At 42.5% G+C, this 20470-nt stretch overlaps 1 protein-coding gene across 3 annotated transcripts in view; it reads right to left on the bottom strand.

Annotated features, from left to right (window-relative positions):
* Nucleotides 1-12783, bottom strand: part of ELOVL2 (ELOVL fatty acid elongase 2) — a 101973-nt gene extending 89190 nt beyond the window's left edge. Inside the window, exon 1 of one of the 3 annotated variants that reach the window (XM_033929428.1) lies at nt 12682-12783. In XM_033929428.1, coding sequence (XP_033785319.1) covers nt 12682-12684 — 3 coding nt within the window. In that variant the 5' untranslated portion in view covers nt 12685-12783. Of the gene's footprint in view, nt 1-12579; nt 12615-12681 lie in introns of those variants that run through there. The other 2 variants (XM_033929430.1, XM_033929429.1) reach the window with 2 other exon arrangements.
* Nucleotides 12784-20470: the final 7687 nt, after the last annotated feature.

The raw sequence follows: 20470 nt of genomic DNA, 5'->3' as shown, positions 1-20470 counted from the left end.
GTATGGCCAGTAGGAAAAGGAGGTATTGATGCCCCTGTTTAAGACTCTGGTGAGATCTCATTTAGAATATTGTGAACAATTCTGGAGGCCGCACCTTCAAAAAGATACAAAAATTAGATAGTTCTAAGTCAAATAGATGTTGGCACTATCATCTTGACATAGAGACACTGGATCATCTGCTCTTCTTTTGTCCCTTGATACTTAGATTTTGGCAATCCATTTGGAGTCAAATCAATAGAATACTGGAAGCTCCAGTGGCATTGACATATGATACAGTGCTGTTTGGCACGTTACATGAGGGCCAAGAGTCCAATAACTTCATGTAATAATAGACTACTTTTCATCATGATGGGAGTTGCCGTACAGCTCATTTTGAAAAATTGTAAAAATTGGGACAGGTTAAACCATAGTTTTTGGTGGGAATCCTTGTGCCAAACTTATAAATTTGAACGTATGAGAGCAATACAATTGGGGCATTATAAGAAATTTAAGGATGTTTGGGACCCATTGACAAAATTGTGTAAAGATTTAGGGCTCCTTTTACGAAGGTGCGCTAGCGGTTTTAGCACGTGCTACAATGCCGCACATGCTAGACACTAATGCCTCCATAGAGCTGGCGTTAGTATTTTCCGTGAAGTGCGGGGTTAGTGCGTACGGAATTGTAGCGCGTGTTAAAAATGCTAGTGCACCTTCATAAAAGGAGCCCTAATTATTGGTTTTAGCCTTTGATTATACACATCTAAGAGGAGTGGGAGGGGGGAATATGCATTTAAAATATTATTTGATTGTAATCTGTTGGTCTTGAACATTTGTATTACTTTTGCTTATCTTTCTACTATATGAAAAGGTGGGTGAGTGGGGAGATGGGATATGTATTTATTATTTCCGTTGATGGAATTAAGTGCTGTTTATTTTGTAAAATTGTTTGACAATATGTTGCACTTAATGTTGGTTTTTAAAATGAATAAAGATATGGAAAAAAAAAAAAGGGAAAGCAATTAAAACATACCTCTTCACCTAAAAAAAGAATTCTTTATTAATTTCCAAGACTTACAAACAAATACAACAATTAACAGCACTTGTATTCAAAGAAATATTAAAACAAATTACCCTACACCCTCCCCCATCCTTTCCCTCCCTCTCGATCTGGATGTGTGTGGAAAATTAAGAAATTCCAGGAATTAAAGATTTTACCAATTTAAACAATCTTTTATTTAACATATGCTTCCAACGGACCCCATATTTCTTTAAACTTTTTATTGTTTCCCAAATGTTTTGTGTTCACTAGACCATAATTACTTTTTAAAGTTAAACTAGGAAGGCTAGGGGGACACGGGTGGAGACAAGAGGGAAACGTGCTAACCTTTGGTGGACCCCCTAAAGTTGCAGGGCCAAGGACAACTGCTCTGTTTGCACCATCTAATGCCGGCCCTGGTAGCAGTAGTATGTTTATGTTTATTTAAGATTTGATATATCACTCCTGCATTTTACTGACCTAAGCAGTTTACAATGTATTAAACTAAAATGAAATTAATGCCTCTGTGGTCATGTGAGGTCCCCAAAATATTGGTGGTGCTCGGACACCCACAGTACCCACAGAGCTGGCACCTATGCCACTAGATACATTTAAGGCATTCCCCCTCACACTCCCCCACTGCTTACTAACCCCCTCCCACCCCCAAAAATCTGAAAAAAAGAGTACATACCTGTCTCTAGAACATCAGCACTTGGTATGGGAAAGCCTAGTGAAGCATCACACGTGTCTTAAAGTTTTATTAAAATTTGATATAATCGCCTATCAATGAATTTCTAGGCGAAGTACAAATATATATAAAATTCAGGTTAAAACAAAAAGAACCCATTCATAAATCACTTTCCTAATGAAAAAAACACCTACCCCCACATGATAATGTGATGTCATATTAGGTTAGGTTCTAAAGCGGAATAGAGATTTTTTAATAAAATAAATAAATACAAATGTAAAAAAAAAAAATCTGATTGGTTGGGCATGGCCAGATGATCCCTGATATAAGATGGCTTGATGTTGATTTCTTCTAGTAACAGTAATGAAAGAAGGAAAGTAGTTATGATATCGGAAGGTAGACTTTACAGTATAAATTGAATAATGTTTCTCTGATGCAGGATAGTTGCCCTGAAATACAATCATGCTGGAACATTGGGAAATGGAGGAACATCCAAGCAGTAGAGAATCTATACCATAAATCAAGCTTGATTCAAGATAAATTAAGAATTATTTTGCTATATTAGAGATTAAATAACTGAAGAATTTGAAGTAGTGTTGAAATGTACTGATGATTGATTGAAGTTTAGAGAATTGGCATGTGGAGGGCCATTTTCAAAAAGGACATCTAAGTCTGACTTGGATGGTTCCCACAAGATGTCCAAATTCAGGAGTGGAGAAATGTCCATTTTCAAAACCACTGGACGTCCAAATTTATTTTTTTGAAAATCATCCGCAGACGTCTTTGGCTGCCAGGATATCCAACCTTAACTTTATTCCCCATTTTCGACCACAGAAACGTCCAAGTTGAAAACATTCAAATCTAGACCATTTGAACATGGGAGGAGCCAGCATTGTAATGAACTGTCGATAAAGACATTCCAACAGAATAGTGGGGCACCTTAGAGGGCACTGTTGTAAACTTCACATAAAGGGTGCCATGTGTACATCTCACCATAACCCCCTTACAATTTATGGTTAGTCTTCCAAAACTCCCCCAAAACCTACTATACCCACCTATCTACCACCCCAATAGCCCTTATGGCTGCAGGTGGCACCTATGTGACAGTATAGTAGGATTTTGGTGGGTTTTGATGGGTTCACACGTTCTGCCATAAATTTAGTAGTTAACGGGCCTTGGTCCTTCTCTCTGTGGCTCATTAGCCCATCCACTAAGCTATTTAAGACAGCTGTGTGATGCTCTACTAACATAACATAACTTTATTTTTCTATACTGCCTCAATCAAAAGAATTCTAGGCGGTTTCCATTGAAGAGAAAAACTGGACAATCAGCGAAATACAAAATAGTAATGATAAGCATACAGCCTATTAGTTAAAAGACACTAAAAATTTTTAAGTTAATACAGTAAAATTATTATGTTGAGAATAAAAACGCCATTTAAGAAATAAATCTATCAAATAATACTGTCTTAATTTCTTTTCTGAAAGTGCCATAGGACAGCATGGCTCCGCCAATATAGTTACCTTTCCCATACCAGATACTGCTGTTCTATAGATAGGTATGTACTGTTTCATTCAGATTTATGGAGGGTGGGAGGGGGTTAGTGACCACTGGGGGAGTATGTGTGTATGTGTGTGTGGGGGGGGTCATTACTTAATTCTTCCAATGATCATCTGGTCAGTTTGGGTAGGTACTTTTTGGCACTTAGATGCTTTGAAAACAGGACTAGCTCAGAATGTCTAAGTTCCATCCAGGATGTGCTGGGAAAGGTTCAATTATAGGTGCAGGACATTCAAGTCTAAGCACGCCCGAAACCTGCCCACAACACGCCTCCCAACACGTCCCCTAGATCTTTGGATGCACAAAAGCTAGAATGCTTCATAGGCTATTAGGATGTCCAAGTACCAACATGACAGTTTTTAGACTTCTTTATTTTTTGATTATGAGCCCCATTGCATATTATTGCAGATTTTTTACATTTTAAAGTGAACACTCTCTTTTCTGATGGTCTTTATAAATTAATATGGGAACGAGAGTATACGGTATTAGTATACGCAACTATTCTTTTTATAAAACAGTTAGTTCTTTATAAAACAGCTACACATATGCATCTATGTACCTTAACAGCTCAGGCATCCTGTCACAAAATTACCCTCCAATAAGAATCAGGAAGTCCATTTTTTTATTTATTCATGCTAAAAAACAGGGGTCCCTGCTGGCCTAATTATATATAAGAAGTCTGATTGCCTCTGTGGAAACACAGTTCTTAAGCAAAAGAGTTATAAGGATAAGGAAAGCAATTGCCTACTCTTAGTCAGTACAGAGGAGTCTGGCAACCTTATCCTTATTACTTTCTTATGTGAAAAACTATCTCTAACAGCTCTGCATATATTAGTGTCACCAAGCGCCCCAAGACATGCAAAATACATCAGACTAAAGCTTGCATTGTAGGCTGTACTTGATACTATGTTTGCAAAGTTGCACTAGCTTATCCAGTAGGGCTATCCAGATGCAATATACTCAAAGAAATGTTACATGACATGAAAGAGCATTTTGGTAATGTGAGACCATGTCGTTCATTGTTTTAAACTCTTTGAGTCAATGCAATGTACATTTGATATCATGAATGAAACAAAAGGCTCTTTAATCCTGGGTATATCTTTGCTTATTTTGCAATGATACATGACACAGTAGAAATATAAGCAGAACCATAGGACAGAAGAACTGGCTGAAAAAAAAGAAAAAGAAATGTGGAGTATCTATGCTTGGATAATGGAGATGCACAGCAGAGAAATCATAGTGAATACAAGCAAGGGCTAGAAGAAGTGCTGGAATATGTCAACCTGCAAAGCAACTAAGTCCATTCTGTATCTAGACAGAAAACAAAAATCATTTTTTGGGAGAGTATACTAGTCAACATTAGGTCATCCAAACATTTCCTCTTCCCAGTTCTTAAGCAGACTTAGGGATAATGGGTGGGAGTGGGGGCGGTGGGGGGGGGGGGAGGGAGGAAGTGGGGGGGAGGTATTCTCACATTGTGCTTCTCTGTATTTATTGTTCCATATTTCTTGCACTTTCTGTATGTTGCGCATAAAATTAATTAAAAAAAAATAAATATATATATATATATATATATATACACAAGAATGTGCTAAACTAAGGGGCTCATAATCGAAAGAAAAAAACGTCCAAAAACCGGCCTAAGTCGGCACTTGGATGAACATTTCTCAAAAACGTCCAAGCGCAGAAAATAAAAACGAGTTTTGGACGTATTTCTAAACGACCTAGGCCTTCATAGTGCCGCTCAACATCCAAAGCTAAAGGGGGCGTTTCAGGAGGTGTGTCGAGGGCGGGACGAGGGCTGGCTTAGACTTAGTCATACAGCATGTATAACCGAAAGTTATACAGCCCAGGATCGACGGAACTTGGACGTTGTGACTTAGACCATGTAAAACATGGTCTAAGCCACAAAAACCCACCTAAAGTCACCAGATAAGCACTGCAAACACATAACACAGACCCCCACACAATACCCCAGTGATCACCAACCCCCCCACCCCCATAAAAATTTTATACACAACTTTAAATTTCAGCCTCCAGACCATCATCTCCTGGTCACCTGGCATAGGAAAGCCTAGTCGTCCAGCCCAGAGGCAGCTTAAGTCGTCTTGGGGGTGGGTTAGGGACCCATAGACAGGAGGACCTATGCCCATAAGCCCCTGTAATCACTGCATCGATACTTAAACATGTGCACTGCCCTATACACCCCCAAAACCCTTTTTTACTGGCATATAAGTGGCTCCTGCAGCCATAAGGGCTATTGGGGTGGTAGATAAGTGGGTCTAGGGGATTCTGGAGGTGGTTTTGGGGGCTTACCATGACCTATAACGGAGCTTTAGGGAGGAGAAGCCATGGCACCCTTTTTGTGAAGTTCACAGCAGTGCCCTGTGAGGTACCCCACTATTTAGGTGGCATGTCTGGGTGTTCAATCCATCACTTTGCAGACCCCTCCCACGTCCATCAAGGCTTGTTCTAGGCGTTTTGGATTTGGATGGAAAGTTGGACAGAAATGTGGTATAAAAATGGATGATTTAGCGGCTTGGACGATCAGATCGAAAGGACGTATAATTAGACGAGTTTTGAAAGTAAAAAAAAAGTTGGACGTCTCTTTCAAAAATGTGTCTTAGGCTCTTTTTAACTTTGGATGACTTGCGAGATGGACGTAAACGGACTCAGACATCCCTTTCAATTATGCCCCTCTAACTGCTTCATGCAAAAGTGAGAATATGAGGAGCTGCTAAAAATTTTTCAGCCTAACCAAGAAGAAAATGCTGTGGAGCCATGAAACTTATGAGTTAGGCTCTGTGGCGTACCTAGCATATGTGACATCCGGGGCCCATCATTTTTTGACACACACACCCCCATCTATAGGAAAAATATGATTTTTAGTAACAATCCACATATCGCACAACAAGAGTGTACCTAGGAAAAGGCAGCATCTTAAACACTGCAGTGAGCACTAGAATACCAACACATACATTGTAAAACTAAACAAGCCAGATCCCACACAGTCAATTGATCCTGCAGTCAATGCCAACTGAAAACTATGTTCTTTTCATACACACAGAACACAGATACACCCTTGCCCAATATGGAATAATCACAAACTAAAAATAGAAATATGTAGACAAAAGTTAAACTGAACCACCAAGAAACCAGACTGTGCATACAATGCAACACCACAACATCACAAAAACAGTAACACATGACCTCTAATACTGTGCAAAATATAAAGACAGAAGATGTAAATTTGAAAAAATTGATACATAACAATCACCACTTTACAAATAAAAATAAAACAAATAATGAGAAATAAGAAAATACCATTTTATTGGACTAATCCCCGTAAGCTTGGTCCCCATCCCCACAAACTACCTGATTCCATCCACACAAGCCTTGAATTGTTTTATACTGAATTTATTATATTAAAGTATAAAAAGAAACATTATTCTGTACAAGTGTCAATTTATAAATCAGTGTCTTCTTCCCACTCTCTCTTCCCCATTTCCCTTCAGCGTCCTCAGTCCACTCTCTCTCCACTTTCCTTCAGTGCACGCACATAAAAACGAGCAAGTAATTTTATATCATTTTCATTCTATTCATTCATAGAAATTAAAGTCTAAATAATGCCAGTCACATAACAAAACATGATTCTACAAAAATAATTCCCTGCACAGTAAAGCCTGCAAGGATTACTAGATGTCTTTCAGCAGCTCCCCTCCCTCCCTCCCCCTTACCTTTGTGGCCAAGTCAAAATGATCTACCAATAAAATTTTAAAAACACAAAGCACACTGTACGCAGAGAAAATGTTAATTATCATTTATATTCCGCGGGTTTTCAAAGAGGTCAGGGCAGATGACTTTATGTAATGTCACCTCGGTAACAACTATACAAAAATAGACAAATATACCCCCTCCCTTTTTACTAAACCGCAATAGTGGTTTTTAGCGCAGGGAGCTGCGCTGAATGCCCCACGCTGCTCTCAACGCTCATAGGCTCCCTGCGCTAAAAACTGCTATTGCGGTTTAGTAAAAGGGGGCCATAGTGCAAAATATAGACAGCATATATAAATTTTCAAAACGGACACATTTTGATCACTAAATTAAAAATAAAATCATTTTTCCTACCTTTGTTTGGTAATTTCATCAGTCTCTGGTTGCACTTTATTCTTCTGACTGTGCATCCAATATTTCTTCCCTTCTTTCAGCCTCCTGTATGCTTCCTCTCCTCCAGACCTCATTCCCTCCCTCAACTTTTTCTTTGTTTCATCCTGCCCCCCTTTTTTTTCTCTCTCCATGCCCCCTTTCTTTCTGTATGTCTGTCTTTCTTTCACCCTGCCCCCTTCTTTCTCTCTCCATACCCCTTTTCTTTCTGTATGTCTGTCTTTCTCTCTTTCTCTCTGCCCCATTTCTTTCTTTCTTTCACCCTGCCCCCTTCTTTCTTTCTCTCTCCATGCCCCCTTTCTTTCTCTATGTCTGTCTTTCTCTTTCTCTGTGCCCCATTTCTTTCTTTCACCCTGCCCCCTTCTTTCTTTTTCTCTCCATGCCCCCTTTCTTTCTGTATGTCTCTTCTTTCTCTCTCTCTCCGTGCCCCATTTCTTTCTTTCACCCTGCTCCTTCTTTCTTTCTCTTCCTCCCGAGCCGCCCAAGTTCTATTCCCCCTCCTTATCTCCAATTGAATCCCAGTCCCTTTCCACACAAAACCATGCTCTGTACACAACCTTATCCTGAATCCCAGTGCCTCCACCTTCTATCAGTGCTGGAAGGCAGAAGTGCCATATTCGCTCCTGACGCCATCTCAGGCAGGAGTGGAGGGGAACTGCTGCAGTTTAACTATTCTCTGAGTGGAAAAAATAGTTCCTCCCATTGGGTTTAAAAGGTTTTAAAAGTATTTCCCATAGGAGGAACTATTTTTTCACTCAGATTAATTAAGCTCTGGAATGCATTGCCAGAGGTTGTGGTAAGAATGTAGCTGGTTTTAAGAAAAGTTTGGACAAGTTCCTGGAGGAAAAGTCCATAGTCTATTATTGAGAAAGACATGGGGGAAGCCACTACTTGCCCTGGATCGGTAGCATGGAATGTTCCTACTGTTTGGGTTTTTGCCAGGTACTAGTGATCTGGATTGGTCACCGTGAGAATGGGCTGCTGGGCTTGATGGACCATTGGTCTCATCCAGTAAAGGCTATTCTTATGTCCCTATGCTATATCCTAGGTAGGTCATGATGAGTATGAGTGTGTTGGGGAGGGGAGGGGGTGAAGGTAGGTAAGGGTAGGGCTTGGGAATAGAGCACCTCTTTTGTTCAGGACAGGATTTTATATAGAGGGATTAGGATTCAATGAGGAGGGGTCAAAGGGAGATCAGAAATTGGGGAGGTTGAAAGGAGGATCAAAACTCAGGGAGGCAGGAAGAGGATCAGAACCTTTAGTATGTGTGTGTGGGGGGCAGGGGGTTGGAAATAGATAAGATACTCCTGGGGAGCTATTGGGTGACAGCTTGAGCTATTATGAATGTTTATGTTGCTATTTCACAATATAGATATTCATGTGAAAGGAAATGAAAATCCACGTGCCTGGTTTTTTGTGTCCATATTCTGTACAGACATTTTTTCCCCTGAAAATTGATATTCCTGCTGCATATCATTGACCATAGACCACTATTTCACCATATAAGATCATGAGTAGAGAATGACACGTTGACAAAATTCATCACCGTTCCCGTCCCCGTGGATAACCGCGGGAAACCATCTTCATGTCATTCTTTAAGGGGAGAGGGAAGAATCAGAGTATGAATGGCCACAACCACTGACCCACAAGCTTTGCTTTGAAGAATGTTGGTGTAGAAAGACTGAGGTTGAAATAGACACTAGAAAATGACATGGGATTATTTCCTGCGGTTATCCGCGGGGACGGGAATGGTGACAAATTTTATCACCGTATCATTCTCTAATCGTGACTGTTATGCCCCTCATTAAAGATAAGCGAGTGGGTGTGGACGATATTGGCAACTTTCGGCCTGTAGTCTCTTTGCCGGTGTTGGCCAAAATTCTGGAAAGGTTGGTTTATATGCAACTCGAGAGGTATTTGCAGGAAAGTAAGGTGCTTGATGTCCACCAGTATGCATTCCACAGTCATCATAGCACAAAGACATTGCTGGGTTCTATGCTTGATGGATGGTGGAAGGGAGTGTCTGGCTGTTTTCTTGGATATCTCAGCGGTCTTTGACACACTGGACCATCAGATTTTGCTTGAACGGTTGAAGGGCTGTGGTACAGGGGTGTGGCATTGAAATGGTTTGCTTCGTTTTTGTCTAATCGACAGCAGGAGGTAATTGTTCAGGGAAAGATATCTCAACATAGAGAGATTCACACAGGAGTGCCGCAAGGAATGACACGGTGACAAAATTCATCACCGTCTCTGTCCCCGTGGATAACCGCGGGAAATAAACCCATGTCATTTTCTAGTGTCTATTTCATCCTCTGTCCTTCTACACCAGCATTCTTCAAAGCAAAGCTTGCGGGTCAGTGGTTGTGGCCATTCATACTCAGATTCTTATGGGAGCCAAGGATAACGAAGCCATTGTGACATCACTAATGAGATTGGCTCTTAGGCACTGGTGGAATGAGGCATTGTGACATCACATTATCTGCTCTGGATATCAGAGACTGTCATTCTGTAGTGTCTATCTCAACTTCAATCCTTCTACACCAGCATTCTTCAAAGCAAAGCTTGTGGGTCAGTGGTTGTGGCCATTCATACTCTGATTCTTCCCTCTCCCCTTAAAGAATGACATGAAGATGGTTTCCCGCGGTTATCCGCAGGGATGGAAATGGTGATGAATTTTGTCACCGTGTCATTCTCTAGCAAGGATTAACACACTTGGCAGTGTGTTTAACCTTTATCTTCTGCCGTGTTGTAAGCTGTTTGCAGCAGTTTGGAGTCTCTTATAGCTGTGGTTCCCAACCCTGTCCTGGAGGACCACCAGGCCAGTCGGGTTTACAGGATAGCCCTAATGAATATGCATGGAGCAGATTTGCATGCCTGACACCTCCCATTATATGCAGATCTCTCTCATGCATATTCATTAGGGCTATCCTGAAAACCCGACTGGCCTGGTGGTCCTCCAGGAGAAGGTTGGGAACCACTGTCTTATAGGCTCTGTGCTGATGACATCCAGTTCTTTTTCCCCACTGAGGGACAATTTGGGGAGGCAGAAGAACAACTAAAATTGGTTATGTAGGGGATAAAGGGCAACAGAAATTAAACATTCAAAAGACCTTAAGGGGTCCTTTTATCAAGTCGCGCTAGCGGGGTTAGCGCGTCGGACATTTCATCATGCACTAACCCCCGTTGCTGGTTAAAAAGCTAACGCCTGCTCGATGCAGGCGTTAGTGGCTAGCGCGGCAGGCGGTTTAACGCGTGGCATTACGAGCGTTAAACCCCTACCACAGCTTGGATAAAAGGACCCCTAAGGTTATGTGTTTTAGGCCATACTGCAAACTGTAGTTTTGTCTTGCTTTGATTATTGTAACCTTGTGTTTTTGGGAACACCAGCCTTGATGTTACCTGCATTGCAGGTTGCACAAAATTTGGTTGTGCGGACGCGCTTTAGATTGAGTAAGCGGGAACATGTGTCAGAATACTACATTAAATAATACTGGTTGAAATTAGATTACCAGGTACAGTACGTTATAAGCTGCTGGTTATGGTATATCTATGTGCACATGGGCCAGCACCAAGATATCTGGTTGATAATATTCTGCCATATGTTCACTCTCCAAAGCTCCTTTCTGTGGAACATGGTAATTTATTTGTCCCGCCTGTTAAAAACTTGTGTTTGCAGGTGTCAAGGGTAAGTATGTTTTCTTGCAGAGGACCGCAGGCATGGAATGAGATCCCTCTATACACCTGGGAGCAGGGAAATTTGCGCAATTTTAAGAAATTACTGAAAAAGTATTTGTTTTGTAAGATGAAATATAGGAACTGAAGCTTTAATATAATTGTAAGCGCTGGTCGCTGAAATGTTTTGTTTGATTTGTTTATATTGTATGTGATATAATAATATTATGTAAGTACTTTTTGGAACCCGCTTTTGTATAAGCCTATAAACTATATATTTTTAGAACAGTCTCTACGTAGGCAGATCCCATTCTAAAATACCAGTGGAATTTCAAGTGTCCTGACCTAGACACCTGATTTCTGATTTAAGAAGTCTTTCTGCAATATTGCCCTACATGTATCTGCTCAGTTTTTGAATTCAAGACCATAATTTTATTTTTTTTTTCTGCAACTTACAAGTCCATTTCAAAATGTTCCCTCATTTTAGACTTCTGTGTACCTCCAGTCCTAGGTACAAGGCAGAATTATATAAAATTGTAGAGACTGTAAATGGTACAACCTCCCCCCAGCATTGCCTGCCACTTGCTTGCATTTTGGAGGGCCGCTGTTTCCAACGTTTCTTGATAGGCTGACAGTTCTTTAGAAGGATTCACTGCATGCAGCAATCTGAAACCAGGTTCATTTCAGTCAGCATTTTTTTTTTGCTCCTAATGAAATATGAAGTTCATTCCTACTGTAGGCAGGTTTTTGCTCTAGGCTAATACATATTTTAAGTGAATCCCACCACACTAATTTTCTCCTCAGCTTTGGACAGAACTGCCAAGAGATCCAGTTCCAGAGACCTTTTGACGGTCCTGATTTTTAACTTACATCCTTCAGTTGCGTGGTATTTGCAGTTTTTGCCATCGAAATCGGTGCTTGTGTTGCCAGAAACCCAGGTCTATCCCGACGGCTCCTTTTCTCAAACCGGGTCACTTGGCAACTCTGCTTGGAGAGCGCGCGCTTAGGAGAAATGATTAGAGGCAGCTGCTTCCAGCCCTTCCCCCCCTCTTCCCTCAGACCGCTATCCTCACCTCGCCATAGCCTTTCATGAAGAGCTCCGGCTCGCTTTCAGTTCAGCCCTTTCACAAAGCACCGTTTCACAAACGAGGACCCCTGAACAAGGATCCCGGGGCTCCGTCCTCTAACTGACATTTTTTTTACGTAGGTATCCCCCCCCCCCCCCGCTTCGCTGCTCCCCGCCGTCAAAGCCTCAGTTCCAATGCACTGCTGTAATACCACAGTTGAACCCGTCGAGGAAAGGCTACAGCCCGTCACTTGACTTGGGCTAGTCACCATTTGAGCGGCTCAGAGACGGAGTGTGTTGCTCTGGAGACTTTTGCATCTTTTTTTTTTTTTTCCATATGCAAATTTCTCCTCGAAACCCCGTGTTCGTTTCTAGGCGATATAGATATATATATATGGCTTTATCCCCCCTCACCTTGCAAGCAATCCTTTCGAATTCTCAGTGGCGATTTTGGAACCCAGAACAAAAAGCACCTGAGTTGAAGCAAGGCATTGAAAGGAAATGCACTGCACTTACCATATTTGCAGGAGTGCGGACAGTGGCAGCGCTGTGGATTTTTTTTGTGTGCAAACGGAGGAGCGAGGCGCTGTCCAGGGTATTGACTCCTTCTGCCCCTCCCCCCGCAGCTGAAGGCACCGATTAGCGATTGTGCTCACAATGGCTAGGACTGTGTGGGGCGTGACGTCATAAAGGAGGCGGGCGCCCGGTGGCTAAGCTCGGGGCACAGCGGCACCAGCCCTGCATAGCCCTTCGAGGCTTTGGCCCAGGCTGTTTGCCAAGAGGATTTAGGACGGGGCATTATCGCCCTAAACACTGCTTTATAACTGCATCCTATCACACTGCATATGTTGAATTGCAGTGAATGTCAGGTATCTCTCCCTTTGTAGGTTCCTTACACATCGGGGGGGGGGGGGGGAGATATTTGGGATTACTAAAGGTATTTATTTATAATATTGCAATAATATATGCATATGCAGTGTAATAGTTATGTGAGGAAGGGAGGGAGAAAAGGATTGGTAATGCATTAATTTTGTGTATTTTAAGTGCTTTATGTATAATACTCATGTTTAATATAGTTGTATTGTGCTGTCAAAATTTGAAAATCAATAAAGAATTAAACAAACAAAAAAAAAACCTGCATCCTTAGTGAATTTCTTTTCCTTTTTTTGACAACCTGCGGTGCTTCGGATTCCCATATTTAATGTTGGGATTTATTTTCTTGGGAATAATGTGAATATCTATGCTGTGACCAATGAAAACAACTTATTAATATAATGACTTTGGATCATCTGTTATATTTTTGTCCATTGATACTTAATTTCTGGAGGTCAGTTTGGGGACAAATAAATCTTATTCTTGAGTCATCTATTCCCTTAACTTATGAAGCCATAATTTGTGGTACGTTACTGCACCTTAAGCCTACTTTGGATAAATATAAAAGCCGTCTTTTCTTGATCATGATGGGAATAGCCATCCAAATGGTCACACATAACTGGAAGAGCCACCACAGAATAAATTACACATTTTGAATAAATTACACATTTTGGTGGGCAAATGTGTGTACCACATATAAATATGAGAGAATGAATGCAGAATGTATGGGGGTTTTAGCAGTTCATTTAATAAAATGTGAAGCCCATTGACTACATTTGTTACCTCAGAATAAGGGTCATGTATCTCTCCTTTTCTTAGATTTCCTTACACATCCAGGGTGGGTGGGGGAGGAAAATGTATTTTGAGGATTTAAATTACTTATTGGAGGGTGGGAGAAAATGATTGCTTTACATATTACTTGTGTAATTAATAGTGCATTTTATGCAGTTTTATGTTCAATTCATTGTATTGCACTGTCAAAGTTTGAAAATCAATAAAGATTTAAAAAACAAACAAACCACAAAACTTATTTATTTTTATCTGTCTTGATAATACTGTACCAGAACTGGAAAATAGCAAGGTTAAACTAGATGGTGGTTCTGTATGTCTGACACCTTGTAGTCTACCGATTTGCTTCGCATATACAGATGCAAATGTCGAATGTACATTTCTTCCTTTTCTGCTGGAATCGTAATCAGCAAGGCGATGTCTTTTTTTTTTTTTTTTTTTTTTTTTACTATTGGGACGTATACCCCAGCATACATACAAGCATGATTTAAGGAAAGGACAACAGTTCTCCTGAAACTGTCTAATAGCATAAATGTCTCCTCAAAGAGAACCACAGGAGGACAGTGTACTTGAAATACTCCAGCAGTTTTAGGCATGCAGCATGCTGAATAAGTGATCACATTAAGACCGCAAGTAAATGCACTTTATTCAAAGCTGTTCGTAAAGTAAAAGCAAAAAGACTCCAGACATTCACACATTTTAAATGCAGCAAATATATTACTATAACCAAGATATAGGTTCTATGGAGAAGCTTTTATCAGGATCCAAAGCCCTGGGACAATAATTTTGTTGAATTTAAATTTGTGAGGTGTAGCTAAACACTTTTTATTTTCAATGCTGCCAGACTTTTGTCAGATTTCTATCTGAGCCTCTAGTAATATCGTGAGGATTAATGATGATGAGTCATTGGACTTTTTCCAATGCAAAACGTATGTCAGATTCAATCTTTCTGTCGGGCTTTACACAACGTGCATTTGAATGACTGCTGGTGTGAGGTTATTATTTCTGTTCTACACCATTCCTACATAGAACAAAAGATAGCACCATCTAGTGGCGTTCCAAAATACTATTTCAACACATCCTTATAGCAACTGAAAGATCATTTATTTATTTGTAACACTTTTATTCCACACTATCAGTAAGCTTCTAGGTGGATCACATTCAGCATTTTTCCCTATCGTGACTTTACATAGTTGCAATTAATTTAAAATCATACATTTGTTTTCAATAAATCATTCTATAGCAGTGGTTTTTCAACCGTCAGTTGTGACACACCTGACAAACCGTATTCAGGTTTGATTCAGCAAACTCTGCAGTATGAGTTGGCAGAAGGATAGAAAGCTCAAGGGGTGGGAGAATTTTCAGGCTATCTCCTCCTCCTCTGCAGCCAGCAGTGGCAGTACTCATGGTTACATGGATGGAGCAAGACCCCCCATATTTCTGGGCCAGGCTTGCAGCAGTGATGGCAGCCACAGGGTAGGAAGTAGAAGTCCACATTTCTGGGCCAGGCTGGCAGTACTGGAGGAAGCAGGATGCATAGCCAGGTTGGTGGAAGTGCAATTAGGTTTAGGATGCAGTGGCACTAGTTGCTGATAGAAAGGAAGGGAGGTCAGCAGACCTGTAACATTTACAGCCTGGGGTGGTGGCATCAATAATCATTGGGCATGGGAGGAAATTATGTGCTTCATGGAGGGGAGATTTGCATCCCCGCGTTACTGCCGCCCATTGAGACGAGGGCTCTCGGGCTCTTAACAGCAAGATATGTATTGGCCTGCTTACCTCTGTCTCTCCCCCTAAACTCCCCCCCCCCTTCTCCCCAATAACCAGACCACACTCTTCTTGGTAGAAATAGCCACAGCTCTTGTTTATTAACAACCAATTCATTTAAACACACTCAAATAACAAAACTGTTTCCCGAGCTACACGTTAAACCATTACCCATAGTATTTGGCCCCCAACCCTGCCATGCCAGCAAGGGTCTGGGGGGTGGTATGTCCCCACATGCTCCTTTAACCATAGACACTAGAACCTGGGCATGGCTCCCTGCCAGCCCCCTGCTCATCTCCTGATGAGCCCCACCATACAGTAGCTAGGGATAACCGCCACAAGGCTGTACCAAACAGGCCTCCATCCAATAAACCAGAGCTGCGACTACACCCCTGTGGTAGCATGATGAGACTCACAACAAGTGGCAAAATCATCCAGCAGTAAGTCCCACCCCACTGCTGACAAATGAACTTGATCCCACCCAAACAATCCCCCACAAGTCACATCCACCCAAGTATGCTGGATCTGCATCCCTCCCATGCTAACCTCCCACCTGTTGATTAATTTTTGCTAACCCTCGAGTCCACCTGCATGACTCCAATCTGCGCGGGCACGGTATGATATCCGACCATACCAACCGCGAATGGGGGAACCAGTCCAGCACCAGTTGAAAGTCATCTTTAATACGGTCTATGAGCTGTTTGACCGTCAGAGAGTCCACATCGTTACCGCCCAGATGGACCAACAGGAGATCTGGCCGATGTGGGTTAGTATGCAGGCGAGCCATCAGTGGCAAGAGTTGATGCCAATGCAGACCGCATTGCCCCCACCAGGATACACGGACTCCACTGCTCTCCAAGCCTAAATGCAGGCCACCCGGGCGAGTGACCGCTCGCTCGCCAGCCCAATGTACAAATGAGTGGCCCACGATCCAAACAGAACAGGCATGGGAGACAGAGCCTGCAAAATAAAGTACAAACTGAACCCAGTCGCCCCAAAACCCAGCTATCTTAGTGATACTAGGTGCCCCACACGTGCACTGCACTCCCCCTTCTGGCACCATCCCCCACTGTCAACACACCGCTGCTTCCGCCCCAAATCCCCACAAACCTATTCCGTAACATCCCTCCCGACCACTGGAGCCTGAACCACAGGCCGTATATATCCCCAATAAGCTCACAAGGACCAGCGCCCCAAGTGTTGATTGTCCTCATCCAACAAGCCAGCGGCTTGAGCACTGGTCGCAGACCCTATCCTAAAAGAATGGGTCCCATAACGGGAAGGGACTTCCCCACATCTCCCAAGTGCCAACCATAGAACAGCCAGAAAGTGATATCATGTGAGAGGAATACCATCCGCATGTATGAATAAGGGGGACCCCTCCTGTGGGCAAACCACAAGGAAGTTACGCATCAAGGTGACCAGACACGAAGAGCTACCCGGGATAGGATGGAGAACCCTCCAATGCCTTCTACTGAGGACCCAGGAAGACGCTGGGTCCTCCGAGGTCCCGGCTTTATATGCTCCGCCCGACCGTTGCCCTGTGCTTCTCCTATCAGGAGGCCACCCAGTGGCAGGAAACCTGCTCACCGCTAAGCTGCCTCCTCTACTCCTTACGCCCGCCCACCACGCAGAGTGTTCGTCCCCCATGGGAGGCAACGCGGGCCCTCCATCCCCGCGTTACCGCCGCCCATCGAGACATGGGCTCTCGGGCTCTTGTTTCTAATTTTAAAAACAATTTTATGTAAACTGCTCTATCAGGCTTACCAGGGATAGCTCTATTTTAAGTATAATAATCATAAATCATACAATCTCTATAGGCGTGATCCTGTTTGTAAGCAGAGATCAAAGACAGAGTTTAAGTCAAGTTTCAGGTTTATTAAAATTTGATGAAATGCTAATCAAAATTCTAAGCGTTTAACAATTAAAAAATTAAAATGGGAAAAAATTAATATACAGTCAAACCTCGGTTTGCGAGTGTTTTACAAGATGAGCAAAACATTCTCACAAAACTTGTCTCGCACACCGAGTGTTGACTCGATTTGCGAGCACCCCCCCTCCGATAACCGGCATCGCTCCCCCCGCTCGAACCGGCACCACCCCCACCCCCTGTGCGAACTGGCATCCCCCACCCAAACAACATGAACTTGCCAGTGCCGCTAGAAGATCTTCCTGCCTCTGCCGGCCTTGAGCATGCATCTGCGCATGCTCAAGGCCTTCTAATTCTCCCTCTCTCTGAGCTTGCGCAGATGCATGCTCAAGGCCGGCAGAGGCAGGAAGATCTTCTAGTGGCACCAGCACGTCCTGTGGGCTGCGTGCCGGTGCCAGACGGGGGGGGGGGGGTAAGTTCAAGTTGTTCGGGCAGGGGTGCTGGTTCACGTGGAGGGGGGTGCCAGTTCACGTGGGGGGGGGCCTTTGCGAGTGGGGGAGGCAGCGTCGCTGGCCTCGGGGGGGGGGGGGGAAGTATCAAAGCGAGTTTCCATTATTTCTTATGGGGAAACTCTCTTTGTTATACGAGTATTTTGGTTTACGAGCATGCTTCTGGAACAAATTATGCTCATAAACCAAGGTACCACTGTACTTGTTAATGACAAGATGTAACTTACATGAAAACAAAAGGATAGAAGAGGGAAATAAAATTTTAAAATGAAAAGAGTACAATTAAGGTTAAAAACAAGAGGGCAATGGGAGAAATCATATCAATGTTGAATGTGATTACTACAGAAATCGATAGTGTGGACCCAGAGATCATTTAGCATTCATGTGCGTCTTTAAAGAGGAAAATTTTATGGTTTCCCTTAAATTTATCTAGATTTTTCTCAGACCTTAAATGTGAAGGTAAAGAGTTCCAAATTGTAGGGGTTAAAGGTGTCTTTAAATAAAAATGTTTTAAATTTGCCTTTGAAACGTTTTAGTACTGTTTCTCCTCTTAGTTCAGTAACAGAGATAATTGCTGTTCGGGTTATGCTAAGGAGTTTGACTGATGGAACAGTTAAGAGGTGTAGAGAAAGTGATCTGAGCGTTCTTGATGGGGTATAAGGGATTAGAGCACTATTCAGGAATTCTGGAAGATTACAGTTGTGTGTTTTAAACATTAGTAGTAGGATTTTATATGTTATTCTGTGTTATGGGTAATCAGTCTGTTTTTATTAGGAGTGGTGTAACATGATCGTACTTTTTTGCATTTTCGATGAGCTTTATTGCGGTGTTTTGTATGATTTGCAAACGCCTAATCTAGAGCTATTTAAACGCCCCCAATGGCACCATTGCATCATTATGTAAAGTTTTAGCTCTTGCTGCCAGCCCTTCCCCCTCAGGACACTTTCCAGCTCCCCTGACGGCTTCTGTGAGCTTGGTCAGCTCACACGGATGCCTCACTAGCATAACAGAATTACTTACTCCCTCCCTTTCTATGACTGTAGAGTGCTTCTAGTTTTACCACCCCCAAAGCATTCCCATTGGCCGAAAACTACAAAGCCTCAGTGTCCCAGAGCCTCCTTGCATGAGATTGGTTGACAGAAAAGTACACATCATGAAGAGCCCAAAAAGGTGAAGGGCAGCAGAGCAAAACATTTTTCTGCAATGCTTTGTCCTCTTTTCCTGTGTTGCTTGGAGTGGGTGAGCCAGAGAGAAAAGTGGAGGGGCTACTCAAATGTCACACCATACTGGCTGAACTTCATTGGTTGCCAGATGCACGGTGAATACAATTCAAGATATTGACCTTGGTATTTAAATCTGTTTTGTGACTTGTTACCTAAGGTGGCTGCCTCTTTATTACAGGCCCTCTGAGATCGCAAGCTAGAGACCTTTTGATTGTCCCTCCACTTCATTCGGTCACTAAAGTCGTAAATTGATCCCAAATGTTTCAGGTGGGCTAGACCTTCATTGTGGAACTCAAATCCAGACTCTATTCATCTAATTTCTGATTTTTGGGCATTCCGGAAAAGTTTGAAAGCTTTTTTTTTTTCCAATTGTTTTTTTCAAACCTAGGCAATGTGTAATTTTAGCAGTTATCTGGCCTTATTTAAATGTTTTAAGGAGCAGGTCTCAGGATTTCAGTTATATACTGTATTGTATTGTGGTTTGTTGAGTTTTAATTATGTATGGAATAATAATAATAATCTTTATTCTTGTATGGGGGGAACACCACTAGGGGTTAGTAACCTGGAGAGAGACCTGGGAGTGATGGTAGACGCAACACTGAAGGCATCGGCGCAATGCGCCACAGCCTCTAGGAAAGCAAACAGAATGCTGGGTATCATTAAGAAGGGTATTACGACCAGGACGAAGGAAGTCATCATGCCGCTGTATCGTGCAATGGTACGGCCGCATCTGGAGTACTGTGTCCAGTACTGGTCGCCGTACCTCAAGAAAGATATGGCGGTACTTGAGGGAGTACAAAGAAGAGCAACCAAACTGATAAAGGGAATGGAAAATCTCCCATATACCGACAGATTGAAGCAGTTGGGACTTTTCTCCCTGGAGAAGCGAAGACTTAGAGGAGACATGATAGAAACCTTCAAGATCCTGAAGGGCATAGAAAAAATAGACAGGGGCAGATTTTTCAAATTAAGGGGCGCCACAAGTACAAGGGGGCACTCGGAGAAATTGAAAGGGGACAGGTTTAGAACAAACGCTAGGAAGTTCTTTTTCACTCAGAGGGTGGTGGATACATGGAACGCGCTTCCAGAGGCTGTTGTAGACAAGAAAACATTAAATGGTTTCAAAGAAGGTTTGGATAGATTCCTGGAAGAAAAAGGGATTGGGGGGTATAGATAGGTATAGACCATTGCTCAGGCAATGGGCCTGATGGGCCGCCGCGGGTGCGGACCGCTGAGCAGGATGGACCTATGGTCTGCCTCAGCGGAGGCAACTT

The sequence above is a fragment of the Geotrypetes seraphini genome, chromosome 2 (genome assembly GCF_902459505.1).
Source record: "Geotrypetes seraphini chromosome 2, aGeoSer1.1, whole genome shotgun sequence".
Taxonomy (NCBI): Eukaryota; Metazoa; Chordata; class Amphibia; order Gymnophiona; family Dermophiidae; genus Geotrypetes; species Geotrypetes seraphini.
This window is presented reverse-complemented; position numbering and strand designations above follow the sequence as displayed.